The following is a 15,563-nucleotide window of genomic DNA, read 5'->3' as shown; positions in this document are numbered from 1 at the left end:
AAGTGAAAATGAGATGTTGAAGATTTTTATTTACAGATGTGATTTCTACACCAGGGGTGTGTCACAACTCTCACCTCATGCTGGGTCACCTGTGAGCAAACATCGCCATCAAGAAACGAACTTTCAGACTTCTGCCAAGCAGCTCACTGGCCTGCACCAATGTTACTGCCCTCCATTCATTTTAGCAACATAAGAAGATGAACCTTTTTGGCATTTGCAGTCTCATTGATATCTCAAATTCCCAAGCTGATTCGGACAGTAGGTGGCAGTGTGGTGTTGGTAGATCACTTCCTGAAGCACCAGGCTGCCTTCAGTGCTCCAGCCTGCAGCATCAGAACACCCATCCCAATCAGAAGAAGGAGCTTGGACCCCAGACAAAGGGACACCATCAACAAGAGCGCAGCTGAGAGCCCCGGCGTGGTGTGTGGGGCCTGAGGGGCCAGCACGTACAGCATGGCCTGCTCTTTGCCCAGCGGGTTGGAGGCACTGCAGGTATACTGTTGACCCGGGTCCACGTCTCTGAGCTGGCTGACCGTGTGGTAGTGGGCTGAGGAGCCCTGGGCCACAGGGACCACCGGAGAGCCTTCCAGCAAGTCATCCGGGCCAAGCCACTGGACGTCCGGCAGCGGGGAACCCTGGACCCGACACAAGGCTCTGTACCCGCTCAGCTGACTGCCCTCCACCGTCAAGGCCAGAATCTTTGGAGGAGCTTCCAAACAGACAGGAAGTTATGTCAGACAGAATCTTTTTTTATAATAATTTTGTCAGAATTATTCATAATGGTTCCACTACAAAAAAAAAATGTGAATAAATCAGTGATTAAAGTCTACATGAATAACCAAATCCACCACACTCTAATAAATACAGCAAAAAGCCCAGCAGGGGGCGCCCTACCTTCCACTCTCAGCCTCGTGCCCATCTTGTCCTCAAAGCTGACATGGTCCCGCCCCTGCACCTCCACCCGGCAGTAGTAGCGGCCGTTGTCCTGCAGGCTGGTGCTGGTGATGCGCAGGGAGAGGTCATGCTCTCGGGGGTTCCCCTCCAGCCGGTAGCGCTGGTCCTGCTGTGGGCCTGGCTCACAAGCGGACGTCCCCGGGCGGCTGGTGCAGCGGTACAGGAGGGTGGCGTCCTGGCCGTGACCCAGACGCCACATGACCTGCAGGGAGGAGTGCTGCGAGTGCTGCGGGTGGCTGAAGGTGCACGGGAGGACCACCGGGTACCCCTCCATGGCTCTGACCTCTGGCTGAACGTTCATGGACCAGCCGTCGTCCCCTGAGCCGAGGCCTGAACACATTTGAAAGACCAGATGAGAAAGCATCTCAGACTGAAGAAACAAAGGTGCGGAATGAGATGAGACAGGAAGACAAGGACTCACCTGTGGTTATAATCAGCGCCAGGACGCTCTGGACGCTCAGGACCTTCATGGCTGCACAAGTGAGACACCACTGCGTGTGTTCATGTGTGTGTCAATCATGTGACTCCTGAGCCTGAGTTTCCATCAGTTAGTTCCTCCTCTCAGAGTGAGGCGGAGGTCTCCAGAGATCTTCTGTGATTCGGGCCACAGATGACGTGTAACCTCCACCTCAGAAAAAAAAGGAAGTCAGTTTGTTGTTTTTATGGTCACGTGTTCTTCAATACTTCCTGACTGAGCGGGCGAGGGCTCGTTCAGATCTCAGATGAAGATGAAGCCGTTACAGACTTTTCTGTTGCTGGTCACTGCTGCTGCCGCAGGTAAGAGAAAGATATCAACCTCTACTTATCGTGACTGTTTAGTTGAGATGTTGATCTGGACCTGGCACTCGCTTGTGCCTTGTGTCATCGGTATGTGCGCGGGATCAGCGCAGTTTCAGACCACAACGTTGATTTTGTTCGGTGAAGTGTGACCTCGGGCTGACCCGCTTCCTCTCAGTCGATGTTTCACCTGTTTGGCTCCAGTTTGGCTTCACTTCATAGTGCCACTTTAATTCCTCCTCAGCTTCCAGGTTGCCCATAAACATGAGTGTAAGCGAGAAGGTCCTTGCTGCAAGAGGAGATGACGCCCTCCTCTCCTGCTCCTTCACCCACCCGAGACAGAGCAGCTACTCTGGCCGCATCAATGTCACTTGGCTCACCATCAAGGCCTCAAGTCCTCCGTTCTTCACCTGCTCCATCCACAACTCCTCAGATGCAGATGTCAGCAAGTGTTCCTTGCCTGGATATAAGTACACACTGGCTGGCGACCCTCGCCAGGGGGTGCTGACGCTCCTCATCAGAAACTTGACTCTGGCAGATGAAAGAAAATATTTCTGCAGAGTGGAGCTGGAGGACGGCGGAGACACCAGGAGAGAGATCGACCTCAGAGTTGGAGGTGAGAGACTCTCCTCTCAAACACAAACAAGAGCTGCACTTGAATTTTGACTTGTTTATCTTGAAACTTGAACACTTGGTTTGAGGTTTCATTTGTTGTCCACAGCATGTTAGTGCCCACTGACGCTAATTTTTGTTTTGGCATCAAATCTAACGGTCTGATTCTTGTCTCACCAGAGAAGCCTCTAATCCTAAGTCTGAAGGAGATGAACAGAACCCAAAATAGACGGTCACTGGAGTGTGTTGTGGAGGGAAATCCACTTCCTACTGTCACCTGGTTCTCAAAGTCCAAGCAGCAGTCACAGGATCCAATTGGGACCGAACCATCAGGAATGTTCCAGGTGACCAGCTGGGTCAGCTTCCACGAGGACGACCGGCTCACCTGCCAGGCGGAGAACCCTCTGGGCCGAGCTGAGCAGACGTATCCAGAAGAGAGCTCTCTGGTTCTGATCATCAGTGTGTGTGTCACTGGCGTGTTGCTGCTGCTGCTGGTGATCGGACTTGTTGTCTGCAGGACACTCAGAAGAGGTCAGTACCCAGTCCCAGAACCACCCACAACCTGCTAATATGATCTATGGAGTCAACATTTCGTGCAACAAAGACGTCACAGTGAGACCCACATCCTCCATCTGTTTTGTTCTCCTCGCAGCTCCTCCACCTGACGTCGCCCCGGTGTACGAGAACCCGAATGGTGAGTGGACAGCTCTGGTGAGGAAGTCCATCCACAACCTGCTAATATGATCTATGGAGTCAACATTTCGTGCAACAAAGACGTCACAGTGAGAACCACATCCTCCATCTCTTTTGTTCTCCTCGCAGCTCCTCCACCTGACGTCGCCCCGGTGTACGAGAACCCGAATGGTGAGTGGACAGCTCTGGTGAGGAAGTCCATCAGAATGTATTTGACCTTTTTAGATTCAATCATCACCAACACTGCTCCTCCCTGAGGATCCCTGCCTGGTCTGGGATCCTGAGCTCACAGTGCTGGCCCTGCATCAGCCAGATCTCACCACCGACTCTGACATCTTCCTCTGGTTTTCCCACAGAGGCTCAGAATTATCAGATGAAACATTTGGACTCCAGTTCTCCATGTGTTTATGTCCTGGCCCAACCCGTTTCCAGTGAGTCGGAGTAGATCCACGATGGCTGTGCTCACGTTTCCTAACCACAAATGTTGCTTTCCTAGTAGATGCAAGGATGACGCGCGCCTCTGCAGGAGAGTCAGGTGAGACAGGTGTCAGTGATGATGTCATAGCCATCCACTGGGCGTCGAAGTCAACTCAGGCGTCACCGTAGCAACTCAACAATCATGATGTTGCTCTGATCTAGCCATCTCTGTGATGTCATGGTTTCAGATGTTTACTACTCTACAGTGGAGATGAGTGAGTGAGGAGCCAGCAGGGGGCGCTGACTTCCGCCCCACAGTGGCAGAGCGGCGTGAAAGATGGATTTCATCTGGACACATTTTGATAATAAAACACATATTTAAGTTAATCTGCTTTGACCGTCCTTTTCTGGTGTGAGCCTATGTGGGTGTGGTCATTTACCGTAAGAAACCAAAGAAGATTTTCTGAATGTGTGAATTGAGCAACTTCCTGTTGTGCCTCCGGTTCCTGACACAAAAGTGCCTGTAGCACCGCATTTTGCTGACATCCCACACCAAAGCTAGTGTCGTTCACACACCCAAGCCAGGAGGGCATCTCCCCTGCCGCTGGCTCGCCTCACACGGCTGCTCACAGACGCACTGGGTGGGACTTGTCTTCACGCAAAAGCAGAACTTGCCTTTTCTGCTTATGACTGGTTTCCCTGGTGCAGTATTTTTTGTCATTGATTTCCTGCCTCTGTCTGAAGTCATCGGAGTGGTCAGCTGTCAACATGAAGGCGCTTGTTCTTCTGCTGCTCTGGACTCTCTCCTCAGGTTTGTCCTTCACTCCTGGAGTCATCTGGAAGGTAGGTTGGCCGGATGACTTCAAATGTATTCTTCCTTTGTTCAGCCGCCTTGAGCAACTATTTTGACTTGCTTGATGCTCTGGGCTCCAGTGGCGACTCCATGAATCCACGTGAGTACCCAAGCCTGCCTCAGTCACTTGAAGACTCGGACGGTGTTGCTTCACCTCCTCAGATTCTCAGTCTGTCTTCAACATGAGCACATGTGAGGAGGTCCACACCATGAGAGGAGATAACGCCCTCCTCAACTGCTCCTTCACCCACCCGAGATTTGGCAGCTACTTGGGCCGCATCACTGTCAAGTGGATGGCTAGAGACCCCACAACTCATCCGTTCTTCACCTGCTCCGTCAACAACTCCTCAGATGCAGATGTCAGCAAGTGTTCTTATCCTGGATATAAGTACGCACTAGCAGGTGACCCTCGCCAGGGGGCTCTGTCGCTCCTCATCAAAGACGTCACGCCGGTGGATGAGGAGGTGTATTTCTGCAGAGTAGAGTTTGAGGATGAAGGTGGCACCAGCAGAGGGATCAACCTCAGAATAGGAGGTGAGACTCACTTCCTGAGTCTCCAGACACAAGTGACAGCCGGGTCCGTCACCGTGACGACAGCATCTTCCCACTGGCAGTTGATTGGCGTTTTAATTCTTTCAGTGAAGCCTCAAATCCTGATTCTGAAGGAGTTGAATGGAACCAGGAATGGTCGGTCGCTGGAGTGTGTGGCGGAGGGAAAGCCACCTCCTCATATCTCCTGGTTCTCAAAGTCAAAATGTCAGCTGGACGGTCTGATTGACGCCAAAAGATCTGGACCCGCCCGGGTGACCAGCTACGTCTGGTCCGACCAAGACGACCGGATTACGTGCCGGGCTGAGAACCCTCTGGGCCGGGCCGAGCAGGCCTACCCACCAAGGAGCGCTCTGGTTCTGACCGTCAGAGTTGCCGTGTTCGGAGTGGTGCTGCTGGTGACAGTGGCACTTGTTGTCTGCAAACTACGGCCTGGTGAGCAAGTCTGAGTCAGTGGTCGACTTTTCTTTCATCTTTTGCCGAATGCCTTTTTGTTTCCCAGAACTTTTTGTGTTAATCTTCAAGCTTGAAGCAGCATGTGTGTTAGACCGTTATAAAACCAGGACTCTCAGCAGGAGTGAGTCCAGTGCTGCTCATCACTTCTCTGGCTCCTCTCCACAGTCGGCTGCTCTGACTCCCAGCATTCCAGGTGTCCGTCTGGAGAAGATCCTCAAGGTAAGAGCAGGAGGTTTCAGGATTTATGACGCGAATTACGTGCTGAACAGGGGGCGCCATTGCACTCTGCATCTCTCGTCTCAAACTTCCGATGCTCTTATGTGAGCTCTCCTTTTGCTGCAGCAATTCCACTGGACTTCTCACCCATCTACCAGAACCAGGCCGGTGAGTCCAACTCTTATTTGCCTACCCTGCTCTTGCTCAGTTTTAGGAGAAATGTTTGTCCCACACAGACACCACATCCTCAATCACACATCAGATTAAAATCTCAAATTTGTATTTGGAAAGAAAACGTCCATTTTTTCATGCACTGCACTTGTTTTATTGTTAACAATAATCATACATTACAGTTTGAGAGGCAAAACAGTTCTGACCTCAGAGTCTCAGTTGGTTTGTGTTTTGACGTTTGTTCAAATGTGGTTTGGTGGCTCACTCCTGCAGTCCACCACCAGGCCCTTCAGTTTCCTGCGGGTGGCGCTGTGGGTCCTGGTCCAGTAAGTGAGACGTCAGATCATGGAGAGAGAGGCTTTTCACTTTCATTGGAGACTGGTGTTTTGTACTTTTCAGGACTTCTGCACTGTGGACGTCCACCCGTGAGCAGGGTCACCTGGACCACCAGGGGGACGGAAGACTACATGTTTAATTGAGAGGAGAGAGATGGACCCTATACATAATAATATCAAATGTCACCTGATGCACCCTTCCTTCCTTCAAACCATTCATTAATCCTTCCTTCATACCGCATACTTTCCTCCTCCCAACTTTCCCTCCCTCCAATCTTCCTTCCTCCATTCCTTCCTTCCCTACCTTCCTTTATTTGCCTCATTCCTGCCTACCTGCCCTCCTTCATTTCTTTCAACCTTCCCTTACCTCTCATCTCTTTCTCCTACCTTCCTTAGTACCTGCCTTTGTTGGGTTAATCTTTCCTTCCACCCTCCTTCCTTTCTTTCCCCAACCTTCCTTCCTGGTGTCCATCCTAAGGTAGGAAAAGTGAGTGGACTGTGGATGGGAGAAACACCGCAGGCCTTTTTACAATCTGTAAATATTTGACCAATAAAACATGTTTAGTTCAAGGAGGAAAAAGCGAAGTTAATTGGCACAAACACTGGGGTGACAACAGCATGAGTGTGATTGTGCGTGTGTGTGTGTCTCTCTCTGTTGTGTGTGTCCATATATCATACAGGACATGTCTTTTCAAAGGTGTGAAATGTGCAACTTCCCGTCATCTTCTGCTCCTCAACACTCTGCTGAAACCCCACTCATCTGTGGTGTGTTGGACCAACGTCAGAGACAGAAGCAAAAGCAGTGATGAATTGGACAACAGTTGGATAGAAGCCGGTTCAACAAGTCATCAGGAGCAGAAGCTACACCTCTGAGTAAAAAATTAAAATGATGAAAATTATGTTTTCCCTCCACTGGTCTGATCATCAGAGCTGGAGTGTTCGGAGTCGTGTTGCTGCTGACGATGGGACTCATCATCTACAAACTTTGGCCCGGTGAGTGAGCCTGTTTTTTTTTTTTTTTTGAGCCTTTGAGTCCACTGTCAGCTTATCTTTAATCATATTGCAGCATCATTGTGCAACAAAACAAGAAGTCAATGTCGTGTCTGCCAGCAGCACTTAAAACAGTTATAAAACCATCACTTCTCTTCACTACTCTTCAGTCTTCTGCTGTGTCCCGGGAGACCCCCAGCATTCCAGGTGTCCGTCTGGAGAAGATCCTCAAGGTAAGAGCAGGTTTCAGGATTCCAGAGACCAGTTATCTGTGCGTGCGAGTAGAGCAGCTGGGTGCTGACGCACAGAGACACCACATCCTCAATCACACATGAGATTAAAATCTCAAATTTATATTTATATTTTATTTTTAAAAAATGAAGAAGCATTTTTTCAACTGGCCATAATCAAACGTCATAATTAAAAATATTTCTGATCCTGGAGTTTTTGTTCGTGTTTGTGCCTTCAAATGTGGTCCCTCCTCCAGACGACCATGGGGTTCTTCAATCTCCCGCTGGTGTCGCTGAGCATCCTGGTCTGTATTGTTTTGACTCTGCAGAAACAGGTTTTTGTCAAACATTTTTCACAAAGTGATTTTTTAAATTATTTTAACGGTCATTTTGCCTTTTCAGGGATTCAGCACCGTGATCGTCCATTTGTGATCCCAGCCAGCCGGGGACACAGGGAGACGGAAAACAACATGCTTCTCTGAGAGCTATCTTTTGGGCATAGTTGTGGCTACTTTGTGATTACAAAAATGATCGTTATGGTCATATTTGTCTTGTATTTTTTCTATTGGTATTATTATGATTATCATTATTATACTATATTTGTGTATATATTATTTTTTGTTTGTTTAATGTCCCTATTTTCACAGTGTCAATTAATAAATGTGTGATAATGTGTTTGTGCAATACGTGGCTACATTGCGTTTATTGTTGTTTTATATACACCTTTAATGTCTAGAGTTTGTCTAGAATATCTCTAATGTTTTCAGTGCTTGCTGCTATGACAAGTCGAATTTCCCCATCGGGGAAAGATGAAGGCTAATCTAAGGTGAGGCGTCACTCAGGAGCTGCTGCATTGACAGGAACAACATTCGCCACTTCTGACGCACGCGGTCCTTCAAAATAAAATCATGAGAAGGAGGACGGAGCCCCTTCAGCCCACTCTGCTCGCGGACAAGCTGGGTGATGCGGGTGGGGACCCCACCTTACAAGAGGGTCATTGGACTATCTCACCAGTGTTTTGCTACAATTGGTGTTTAACTGGCATTTATCTCAGAAAACTGCAGAAAGAAAAAAAAAACAGGACATGAACGACTGAGTAAAGAAATAGACAGGAAAGCTAAAAGGGAAGTTGCATTACTCGATTCAGAAACATGGTAAGAGTTTGAGGAAGTCCACTTTCAGCAGAAAATAAAATATTTGAGAAACTCAAGCCAACCGTTATTATGAAAAAGACAAACCGGACGTCGTTACGTTGATCCGGGTGAATTGACAGAGGCATCCGACCTGAACCCAGCCAAAAAGATTCCATTTCAGTTTTTAACTTTCTCTAACATAGATTGTCCTACGACCCTTGGTCAGGTAACATGTCTCATACCGTCATCACGACCTCCACGACCACCGCCAGGACATCCGGTTCGGACGGCTGCCTCAACATGGGTTACACCCGAACCATCCCGGGACTACTGAAAATCGGACAGATGGTGAGCTAACATGTGGTTTAGCTCGGAGCAGGGACGGGTTTAGCGCGGCGGTCGGTGTCGGGAGACCGTTAGCTGTGCGGTCCAAAACGTGTTGACGCTTAAATGATGTACGGGTGGGTGTGGTTCCGTCAGTCGCTCTGTCCTGTTCCCACGGGACCGTTATTACGACCCAAAACCCGAATGGTCCTTCAGTAGCAGGAGTGATTAAGGGTCTGAGTGACGTTGTTTTGAGGACGCAATTGTAATTGTACGTTTCTACATGTGTTAGTTGTCAATGATCAAGTATGAAAACAGACACAACAACACGCCTGTGGAGTGAGAAGCACGGCACTTCAGATATGTCCCTGAGTTGAAACTTTCAGCCAAGAATCCAAAGTTTTTCTTTTTCCAAATGTTGGAGGACAGATTCTGTTTTCATATCTGATTGAATATGATGAGGTCTCAGTCATGCGATATTGATGTCACGCCACCAATACTGGCAGTCAACCGTGACGCCTTTGGAGAATCTGCAGCGTAATCTTACCGTGCTATTCTGATGTGAACGGCTTTACAAAACCATAAACCTTGGAAATATCCTGAAATAAATCTGTCGCCCCCAGCTGGCCCTGCTGGTCACCTTCCTGTGCGTCCACTGCGCGTACGGCTGGCCCAGCTGGGCCGCCTTCCAGTACTTTGAGGTCGTGGCCCTGTGGTTCTTTGTGGTGCTGCTCGTCTTCTTTCTCATGCACTTGTTCCGACTGCAGGGCAAGATGCCGTGCATCAACTGGCCGCTTACGGTATGTAGCACATGCTAACAGTAACTCACATGCTAGTAAACATCTCTGTGACAAATCACATTACTGTCCTTTGGAACTGTATCTTTAAAAACCTTGTTTAGCAGTTGAAATGTCATTGATCGTCCAATTCAAGTGGACTCCACGGGTGGCAGTAGCCACATCAACAAGGCTGAGGAGGCCAAACCACACTTGTGTGTCTGTGTGTGTCAGGAGTTCTTCCACTACGCCCTCGGCACCATCCTCGTGCTCATCGCCTCCATCATTGGTGCGGTGAAGGCCAGCGGGGTGTCTGCTCTGGTCGTCGCAACGGTACACGCAGACCTAGCACCTGCACACACCCATGTTCACGCTCACTGGGCTGCATGAGTTCAGGACTCCACTCTTGTGCAGGTCTTCGGGTTCATCGCCACCTTCCTGATGTCGGTCAGTCTGTGGACGACCTACAGCGTGTCCTGCGGCTCCCAGCCCACCGGTCAGTCTGGGCGTGTCACATGACGCTCCTCGCTGTAGTGCCTCGCTGATGACGTGTCTGGCGCTTCTCCTGCAGGTGCAGCCGTGTAGTCCCAGACCTCACGACCTGGACAGTGGACGGTTACAGATCAGTGCTGGAGACAGTAGATCTCCTCGGCAGTGTTGCTCTCTTCACTTGCTTCAACCCAAAGCCTGCATGCGCTCTCTCTCTCTCTCTCTCTCTCTCTCTCTGTCTCTCTCTTTCTCGCCACACACATATACATCCTTGACCACTAAGTGGCGTCACACTCTGCTTCCATGCTGCAGGAGGTGAACTGTTACTGCTTCTGCTTCGCCACATCTGCTGCTGCTCTGTTGTGCCACCGCCCCACATTCCCCCCAACGCGGTGCATGTCCCCCCCCTCCATCACTGAAGGGGGTTGCAGTCTGATCTGCAGCCACAAGGTAGCCTGATTCTCTCCCTGCTGGATCACATGGTCACTTTGCTGATGTTTTATTGTTTTCAGAAGAGCCTTTTATCGAATGTTTGCACTGACAGAACAGCGCCCTCTTCCTGTTTGGTGCCATATGACGTTTCCTGAGCGTCAACTGTTTACAATCGTTTTTTTAACTTTAAAGGGTCAAACAATCCGTATGTCAGCCCAGTTAGCCTTGCATGCTAATCACCGTTAGCATGCAACAGCTAAAACACGCCACCTAACATGCATGCTAATGTGGTTTAGCATGCTGCAAGGCGACTCGGGCTAATTTTACATAGCATGAAACAGTCTGTGTCTGAACTACATTGTCGACAAAATAGAGTCAACTTCTTCGCCAAGATTTTCTATTAAAGTTCGAATTGAAACTTTACATTATGACCACCTGCTCAACGTTACGAAGCTTCACATTTAGCGACCACAGCTTGGTTGTCACGACAGAAGACACATGCACTGAAGACTCCCTGCTGCTATGGTTGTTACGTTAAGCTAAGCTAAGCTAACTGGTAGACTTTGGCACGATCAGCAAACTGTCGGCGGGTGGTCATAATGTTGTGATCTACTACTGTTTACTCTCCTAATGGCGGTGTTTACATTCGAGGATGTCACTCACAGACGACTGTTACAACACGTCTGCACACGAGCACCTTCGACGTTAGCATCGTGCTGGCATAGATGCCTCATGGTCAGGACCAGACCACGTCCTCAGTGCTTTAACAGACACTTGCGATCCTCGAGCACAAGCCGCTGTAGACCAGATGAGAGTTGAACCGCTAACACAGTTAAGATCAGTTCGCCCACTAAATTGCAGGATGACATTGATGACGCTTGGACGCGGGTTTGTCACAAATTATTCTAATGTAGTGCTTGGGATCCTTGGCTGGTCCTGGAGTAGCAGTGTAGGTAGCAAATATGTCTTGTGGCGTTGACATCACGTCCTGCAGTGGCGTTGGGATTGCTCTAAACTTTTTAATGAGTAAATGAAATTGAAAAATAGCACAGTTGATGGTGCTTTCTTCCCAACACGTTCCTCAAGTGGACACATTTGGTACCTACAAGAGCTGTCCACCCCTGATTCGCTCAACCACGTCATGTGACTGGAATCCAGAACAAACGTTTCTCTGCTTATGTCAGTGTGCGAAACTTATCTGACAGAATCAAGAGCGTGTTGGACTTGGCTTTCTGTTGGCGCTGACTTTTGTTTCAGAGAATAATCCAGACCTGAACCCTCACTAGACCAGAAACCAGAGTTTCTGATGCTTGGCTCTGGTCAAACAAACGTCGCTTCATGTCATGATTCATAGTTAATGAAGTTCATAATCTGTCAGTTTGTAAAAATGTTTCAGCTAAGTTTTTTTTTTACCACAATAAAAGTTTTAAATGACAAACAACCGACAGTGAGTTATTTGAACAATAACTGAATAAAACTCCGACAACTGCGAACATTTTGACAAACGGGTGCAGCTCACAGCTTTAACTATTGATCCTTTCCTCCCAAGTGCCTTGTCATGCTACGTTAGCCATTAGCGAGCTAACTGGCCTTCAACGGTTTGATGTTAGTCTGAAGTGGTTCTGCTATAAATGTATCAACGTGTTAAATGACACTGAGGTTCACTCGTTTTTATCGGAACTTTTGTTCACCTGTGATCTGGTGCATGTTGTTAATAAAGGCTCGTGGCACTGGAATTTGCTGTCTCACTAATCTTTGACTCGCCATCATTTAACAGAGTGAATTCTGAACTGATGTACTCCGCATCAGTGGTCATAATGTTCCGTCCGACAAAGTCCGACAATTCCTCTGGATGACACTAGGCGGCGGCGTTGAGCTGCACAACTGGGAGTCCAGCCGGACTGAGCCCTGCGCTTTATTCGTCATTAAAACACTCCAGCGTGACGCAACGCCTCCCGTTCTCACATTGATGACGTAAGACAAGCTCGATAGAGGCTCAGTTTCCCGTCATCAGTCTAATCTGACTTCTCAGGGAAATGGTTGTGTTGTACCCATAATCACCACGCGGTGGCGCCATTGACCCGAGGGTTGGTGCCTGTCTAAACCTTGACACACTCGGACACATAAATGGTGGACACACACTCACACGATGACACACATCTGTTTCTCAGTCTAGTACTTACACACACAAGTCCCCACGTCACGCAACAGCATCTTCACAATGATGAATGGAACCCCCTCCTCCCCTCCTTTCTCTCTTTCACACACACACATGCACACACACACACACTTTTCTATTTTTACTTTTCATACTCTGTTCCTTAGTTTCCCGCCATCCTTTCATCACTTTTCCTCCTCTTCACTAATCCACCTGCCTTCACTCTTCTTCCTCCCCTCGCTCTACCTATTTCCTTCCCTCATATTTTTTCCTTCACTCATTGTTCTTCCTTCACTCATCCTTTTCTCTTAACACATCCTTCTCTCTTAACTCTTCCTCCTTCCTTCATTCATCCTTCTCTCTTAACACATCCTTCTCTCTTAACTCTTCCTCCTTCCTTCATTCATCCTTCTCTCTTAACACATCCTTCTCTCTTAACTCTTCCTCCTTCCTTCATTCATCCTTCTCTCTTAACACATCCTTCTCTCTTAACTCGTCCTCCTTCCTTCACTCATCCTTTTCTCTTAACACATCCTTCTCTCTTAACTCTTCCTCCTTCCTTCACTCATCCTTTTCTCTTAACTCGTCCTCCTCCCTTCATTCATCCTTCTCTCTTAACTCGTCCTCCTTCCTTCACTCATCCTTTTCTCTTAACTCTTCCTCCTCCCTTCACTCATCCTTTTCTCTTAACTCGTCCTCCTTCCTTCACTCATCCTTCTCTCTTCACTCATCCTTTTCTCTTAACTCTTCCTCCTCCCTTCACTCATCCTTCTCTCTTAACTCTTCCTCCTTCCTTCACTCATCCTTCTCTCGTTACTCTTTGTCCTTCCTTCATTCATCCTTCTCTCTTAACTCTTCCTCCTTCCTTCACTCATCCTTCTCTCTTAACTCTTCCTCCTTCCTTCACTCATCCTTCTCTCTTCACTCTTTGTCCTCCCTTCATTCGTCCTTCTCTCTTAACTCGTCCTCCTTCCTTCACTCATCCTTCTCTCGTTACTCTTCCTCCTTCCTTCATTCATCCTTCTCTCTTAACTCGTCCTCCTCCCTTCATTCATCCTTCTCTCTCCACTCTTCGTCCTCCCTTCATTCATCCTTCTCTCTCCACTCTTTGTCCTCCCTTCACTCATCCTTTTCTCTTAACTCGTTCTCCTCTCTTCACTCATCCTTTTCTCTTCACTCTTCCTCCTTCCTTCACTCGTTCTCTCTTCACTCTTCGTCCTCCCTTCATTCATCCTTCTCTCTTTGCTCTTCCTCCTCTCTTCTCTCCTCTTCCTGGTGGTTTCACACATTCACATCCCTCATGTTTCTCTCTTTCTCTATCCTCCAGTTCTTCTGAGTTTGGACTCATTTGTCTGTTTGTTCGTCGTCTCTCCTGAACAAACGTTTCCAGTAGGTTTGTAAACAGGAACGTCAGGTGGGACTTAATCACCATGGAAACGAATGTGCTTTTTGGGGATTGGACAAGCATCACCAGTGCAAACATTGAGAGTGCTGACCTGACACTGATCACATGACCACCAGACGACTCTGGCCCGTGAGCATGTGGTCTGGCTGAGCAGTGGGGTGGGTGGAGATGTTGAAGCAGCTCACTCTGATTTAGTCCTATCAACAGTTCCAAGTTTCTCCACCGTCTCTACGGGACTCGTCGTCATCCTAGTGAGCGAGACAACTTCTTCATCTGTGCGTTCATTCAGCCCTCGCTGCGATCTGATCGCTGCTTCAGCGGTTGCTGGGCAACAAGGGAGAAGCTCCTTTGAAGTTTAGATTAAAACTCTGGCGCTCCGTTCTAGCAGCTGCTGGCTCCGTCCCGGCTCTTCCCACAGAGCAGAGTTGGATCAGGCCTCTGGCTCAGCTCGACAAATGACTCGATTTGAACGGTGACGTGAGCACAAGCAGGCAGCAGCAGGGGGCGCCACACTCTCTCATGAGTCCAGCTTCTGTCAGCGTGAACGCTGCTCAGCAGCACTTTCACTGGATCACTAGTCTAACGGTGGGAGGTCGCCACGAGTCGATGGGATGTTGGAGAGAGAGTGGAGACTTGGAGGACTGAGGAGGTTCATCTTTCACCTTAGTATGATGATGATGACGATGAAGATCATGGTGGTGATGCCGGACTGTGTGAAGAGCAGGGGAGGCGTGAAGGGGGGAGTGTGAGGAGGAACCGAGGCGGAGCGCTTCATTAGTGGAGAAGCAGCAGACAGAAGAAGCTGCAATCAAGACAGCATCAGACGAAGAAGCTAATGAGGGAGGAGGGGGGCGTGGAGGAGATGTGCCTTCATATCATCCTGTTAGCACTGATCTGAATTCATGTCTCTGCAGTCACCGCTGGTGAGGTGGCCGTGATGTTCCAGAGCTAGCCGTCGGCTCCACTCTGGCGGAGTGACACTCCCCGACGCTGGTGCCGTCAGCGGAGCAGAGCGACCCGCTGGGGACTCTTCAGTGGAAGGAAGGCTGGACGCACGGTTGCAGCGGAGCCACTCCTCAGATCACCAGGCTCTAAACTCTCAGCCAGTGAGCAGCTGCTCACTCAGATCCAGCCAGCCTCCTGAGAGCCAGCGGGTCAGTGAGCCGGCGGGTGAAATGGCTGGAGTGTCTGACGGCGCCACACACACACACCCTCACACACTCACACACTCAGTGAAGCTACACACCTGACAAACACCTTTGAGTCCTCGCGCTCGGCTCCCTGTGACTCTGACTCACGGCTTATTCAGAGCAGAACGAGTCAGAATCTCCTTCTCCAGTGTCTTGCCAGTGAAGTCAGAGGTCAACTCCATCTTGCGCTTTAATAAGGGTCATTAATACACCTTGTGAAGAGCCACAGTGCCAGGTCACATCCGTCATTAGCAGATCAGAGAGGAAGAGGAGGACGAAGAGGAGAGGTGGTTAATTAGCAGGATGAAGGAGGAAAGTTTTTCTTCTCCAGATGGAGCGATGAGCTGCTGAAGGGTGAATGGATGAACGAGAGGAGATGGATGCAAGATGGCAGTGAGGATGC

General features: G+C 49.1%; 3 protein-coding genes and 1 long non-coding RNA gene across 16 annotated transcripts; 2 read left to right on the top strand and 2 right to left on the bottom strand.

Moving 5' to 3' along the window:
• Window positions 1-23: 23 nt before the first annotated feature.
• si:dkey-11p23.7 (V-set and Ig domain-containing protein) lies at window positions 24-1,465 on the bottom strand. The gene is made up of 3 exons (XM_053843682.1): window positions 1,376-1,465; window positions 895-1,284; window positions 24-709 (listed from the first exon to the last, which is right to left on the bottom strand). Exons 1-3 carry the CDS (start codon window positions 1,422-1,424, stop codon window positions 285-287), a joined length of 864 nt encoding a protein of 287 aa, XP_053699657.1. The 5' UTR covers window positions 1,425-1,465; the 3' UTR covers window positions 24-284.
• A 186-nt stretch (window positions 1,466-1,651) lies between these two features.
• On the top strand, window positions 1,652-7,892 carry siglec15l (sialic acid binding Ig-like lectin 15, like). 12 transcript variants are annotated; one of them, XM_053843824.1, is made up of 11 exons: window positions 3,650-4,094; window positions 4,198-4,264; window positions 4,341-4,406; window positions 4,469-5,290; window positions 5,477-5,530; window positions 5,654-5,695; window positions 5,972-6,024; window positions 6,098-7,026; window positions 7,194-7,256; window positions 7,511-7,558; window positions 7,656-7,892. In XM_053843824.1, exons 2-8 carry the CDS (start codon window positions 4,222-4,224, stop codon window positions 6,125-6,127), a joined length of 1,110 nt encoding a protein of 369 aa, XP_053699799.1. In that variant the 5' UTR covers window positions 3,650-4,094; window positions 4,198-4,221; the 3' UTR covers window positions 6,128-7,026; window positions 7,194-7,256; window positions 7,511-7,558; window positions 7,656-7,892. The 12 variants fall into 12 exon arrangements, with proteins under 12 accessions (XP_053699803.1, XP_053699802.1, XP_053699801.1 ...); XM_053843819.1 differs by having other exon boundaries at window positions 4,469-4,840; window positions 4,946-5,290; window positions 5,654-7,026; XM_053843825.1 differs by lacking the exon at window positions 5,972-6,024.
• LOC128746632 (uncharacterized) lies at window positions 7,389-8,819 on the bottom strand. Its single transcript, XR_008412566.1, has 3 exons — window positions 8,629-8,819; window positions 8,492-8,537; window positions 7,389-7,576 (listed from the first exon to the last, which is right to left on the bottom strand). It is a non-coding gene; the product is annotated as an uncharacterized LOC128746632 (long non-coding RNA).
• cmtm7 (CKLF-like MARVEL transmembrane domain containing 7) lies at window positions 8,505-12,135 on the top strand. Of its 2 annotated transcripts, XM_053843830.1 has the most exons (6): window positions 8,505-8,734; window positions 9,334-9,411; window positions 9,478-9,510; window positions 9,721-9,819; window positions 9,901-9,982; window positions 10,058-12,135. In XM_053843830.1, exons 1-6 carry the CDS (start codon window positions 8,618-8,620, stop codon window positions 10,069-10,071), a joined length of 423 nt encoding a protein of 140 aa, XP_053699805.1. In that variant the 5' UTR covers window positions 8,505-8,617; the 3' UTR covers window positions 10,072-12,135. The 2 variants fall into 2 exon arrangements, with proteins under 2 accessions (XP_053699805.1, XP_053699804.1); XM_053843829.1 differs by having other exon boundaries at window positions 9,334-9,510.
• The last annotated feature ends 3,428 nt before the right edge of the window (window positions 12,136-15,563 follow it).

Source organism: Synchiropus splendidus, chromosome 15 (genome assembly GCF_027744825.2).
Source record: "Synchiropus splendidus isolate RoL2022-P1 chromosome 15, RoL_Sspl_1.0, whole genome shotgun sequence".
Classification (NCBI taxonomy): domain Eukaryota; kingdom Metazoa; phylum Chordata; class Actinopteri; order Syngnathiformes; family Callionymidae; genus Synchiropus; species Synchiropus splendidus.
The sequence above is the reverse complement of the archived record's forward strand: the minus strand, read 5'-3'. Positions and strand labels throughout refer to the sequence as shown.

Bases quoted from the DNA above. Each gene is read 5' to 3' on its own strand.
- siglec15l (XM_053843816.1), top strand. From the start codon at position 4,222: ATGAAGGCGCTTGTTCTTCTGCTGCTCTGGACTCTCTCCTCAG. The intron at 4,407-4,468 runs GTGAGTACCCAA...TCACCTCCTCAG, and splicing joins TGGCGACTCCATGAATCCAC to ATTCTCAGTCTGTCTTCAAC. The intron at 5,291-5,476 runs GTGAGCAAGTCT...TCCTCTCCACAG, and splicing joins TGTCTGCAAACTACGGCCTG to TCGGCTGCTCTGACTCCCAG.
- cmtm7 (XM_053843829.1), top strand. From the start codon at position 8,618: ATGTCTCATACCGTCATCACGACCTCCACGACCACCGCCAGGACATCC. The intron at 8,735-9,333 runs GTGAGCTAACAT...TGTCGCCCCCAG, and splicing joins TACTGAAAATCGGACAGATG to CTGGCCCTGCTGGTCACCTT. The intron at 9,820-9,900 runs GTACACGCAGAC...ACTCTTGTGCAG, and splicing joins CTGCTCTGGTCGTCGCAACG to GTCTTCGGGTTCATCGCCAC.
- si:dkey-11p23.7 (XM_053843682.1), bottom strand. From the start codon at position 1,424: ATGAAGGTCCTGAGCGTCCAGAGCGTCCTGGCGCTGATTATAACCACA. The intron at 1,285-1,375 runs GTGAGTCCTTGT...AAATGTGTTCAG, and splicing joins GGCGCTGATTATAACCACAG to GCCTCGGCTCAGGGGACGAC. The intron at 710-894 runs GTAGGGCGCCCC...TCTGTTTGGAAG, and splicing joins CACGAGGCTGAGAGTGGAAG to CTCCTCCAAAGATTCTGGCC.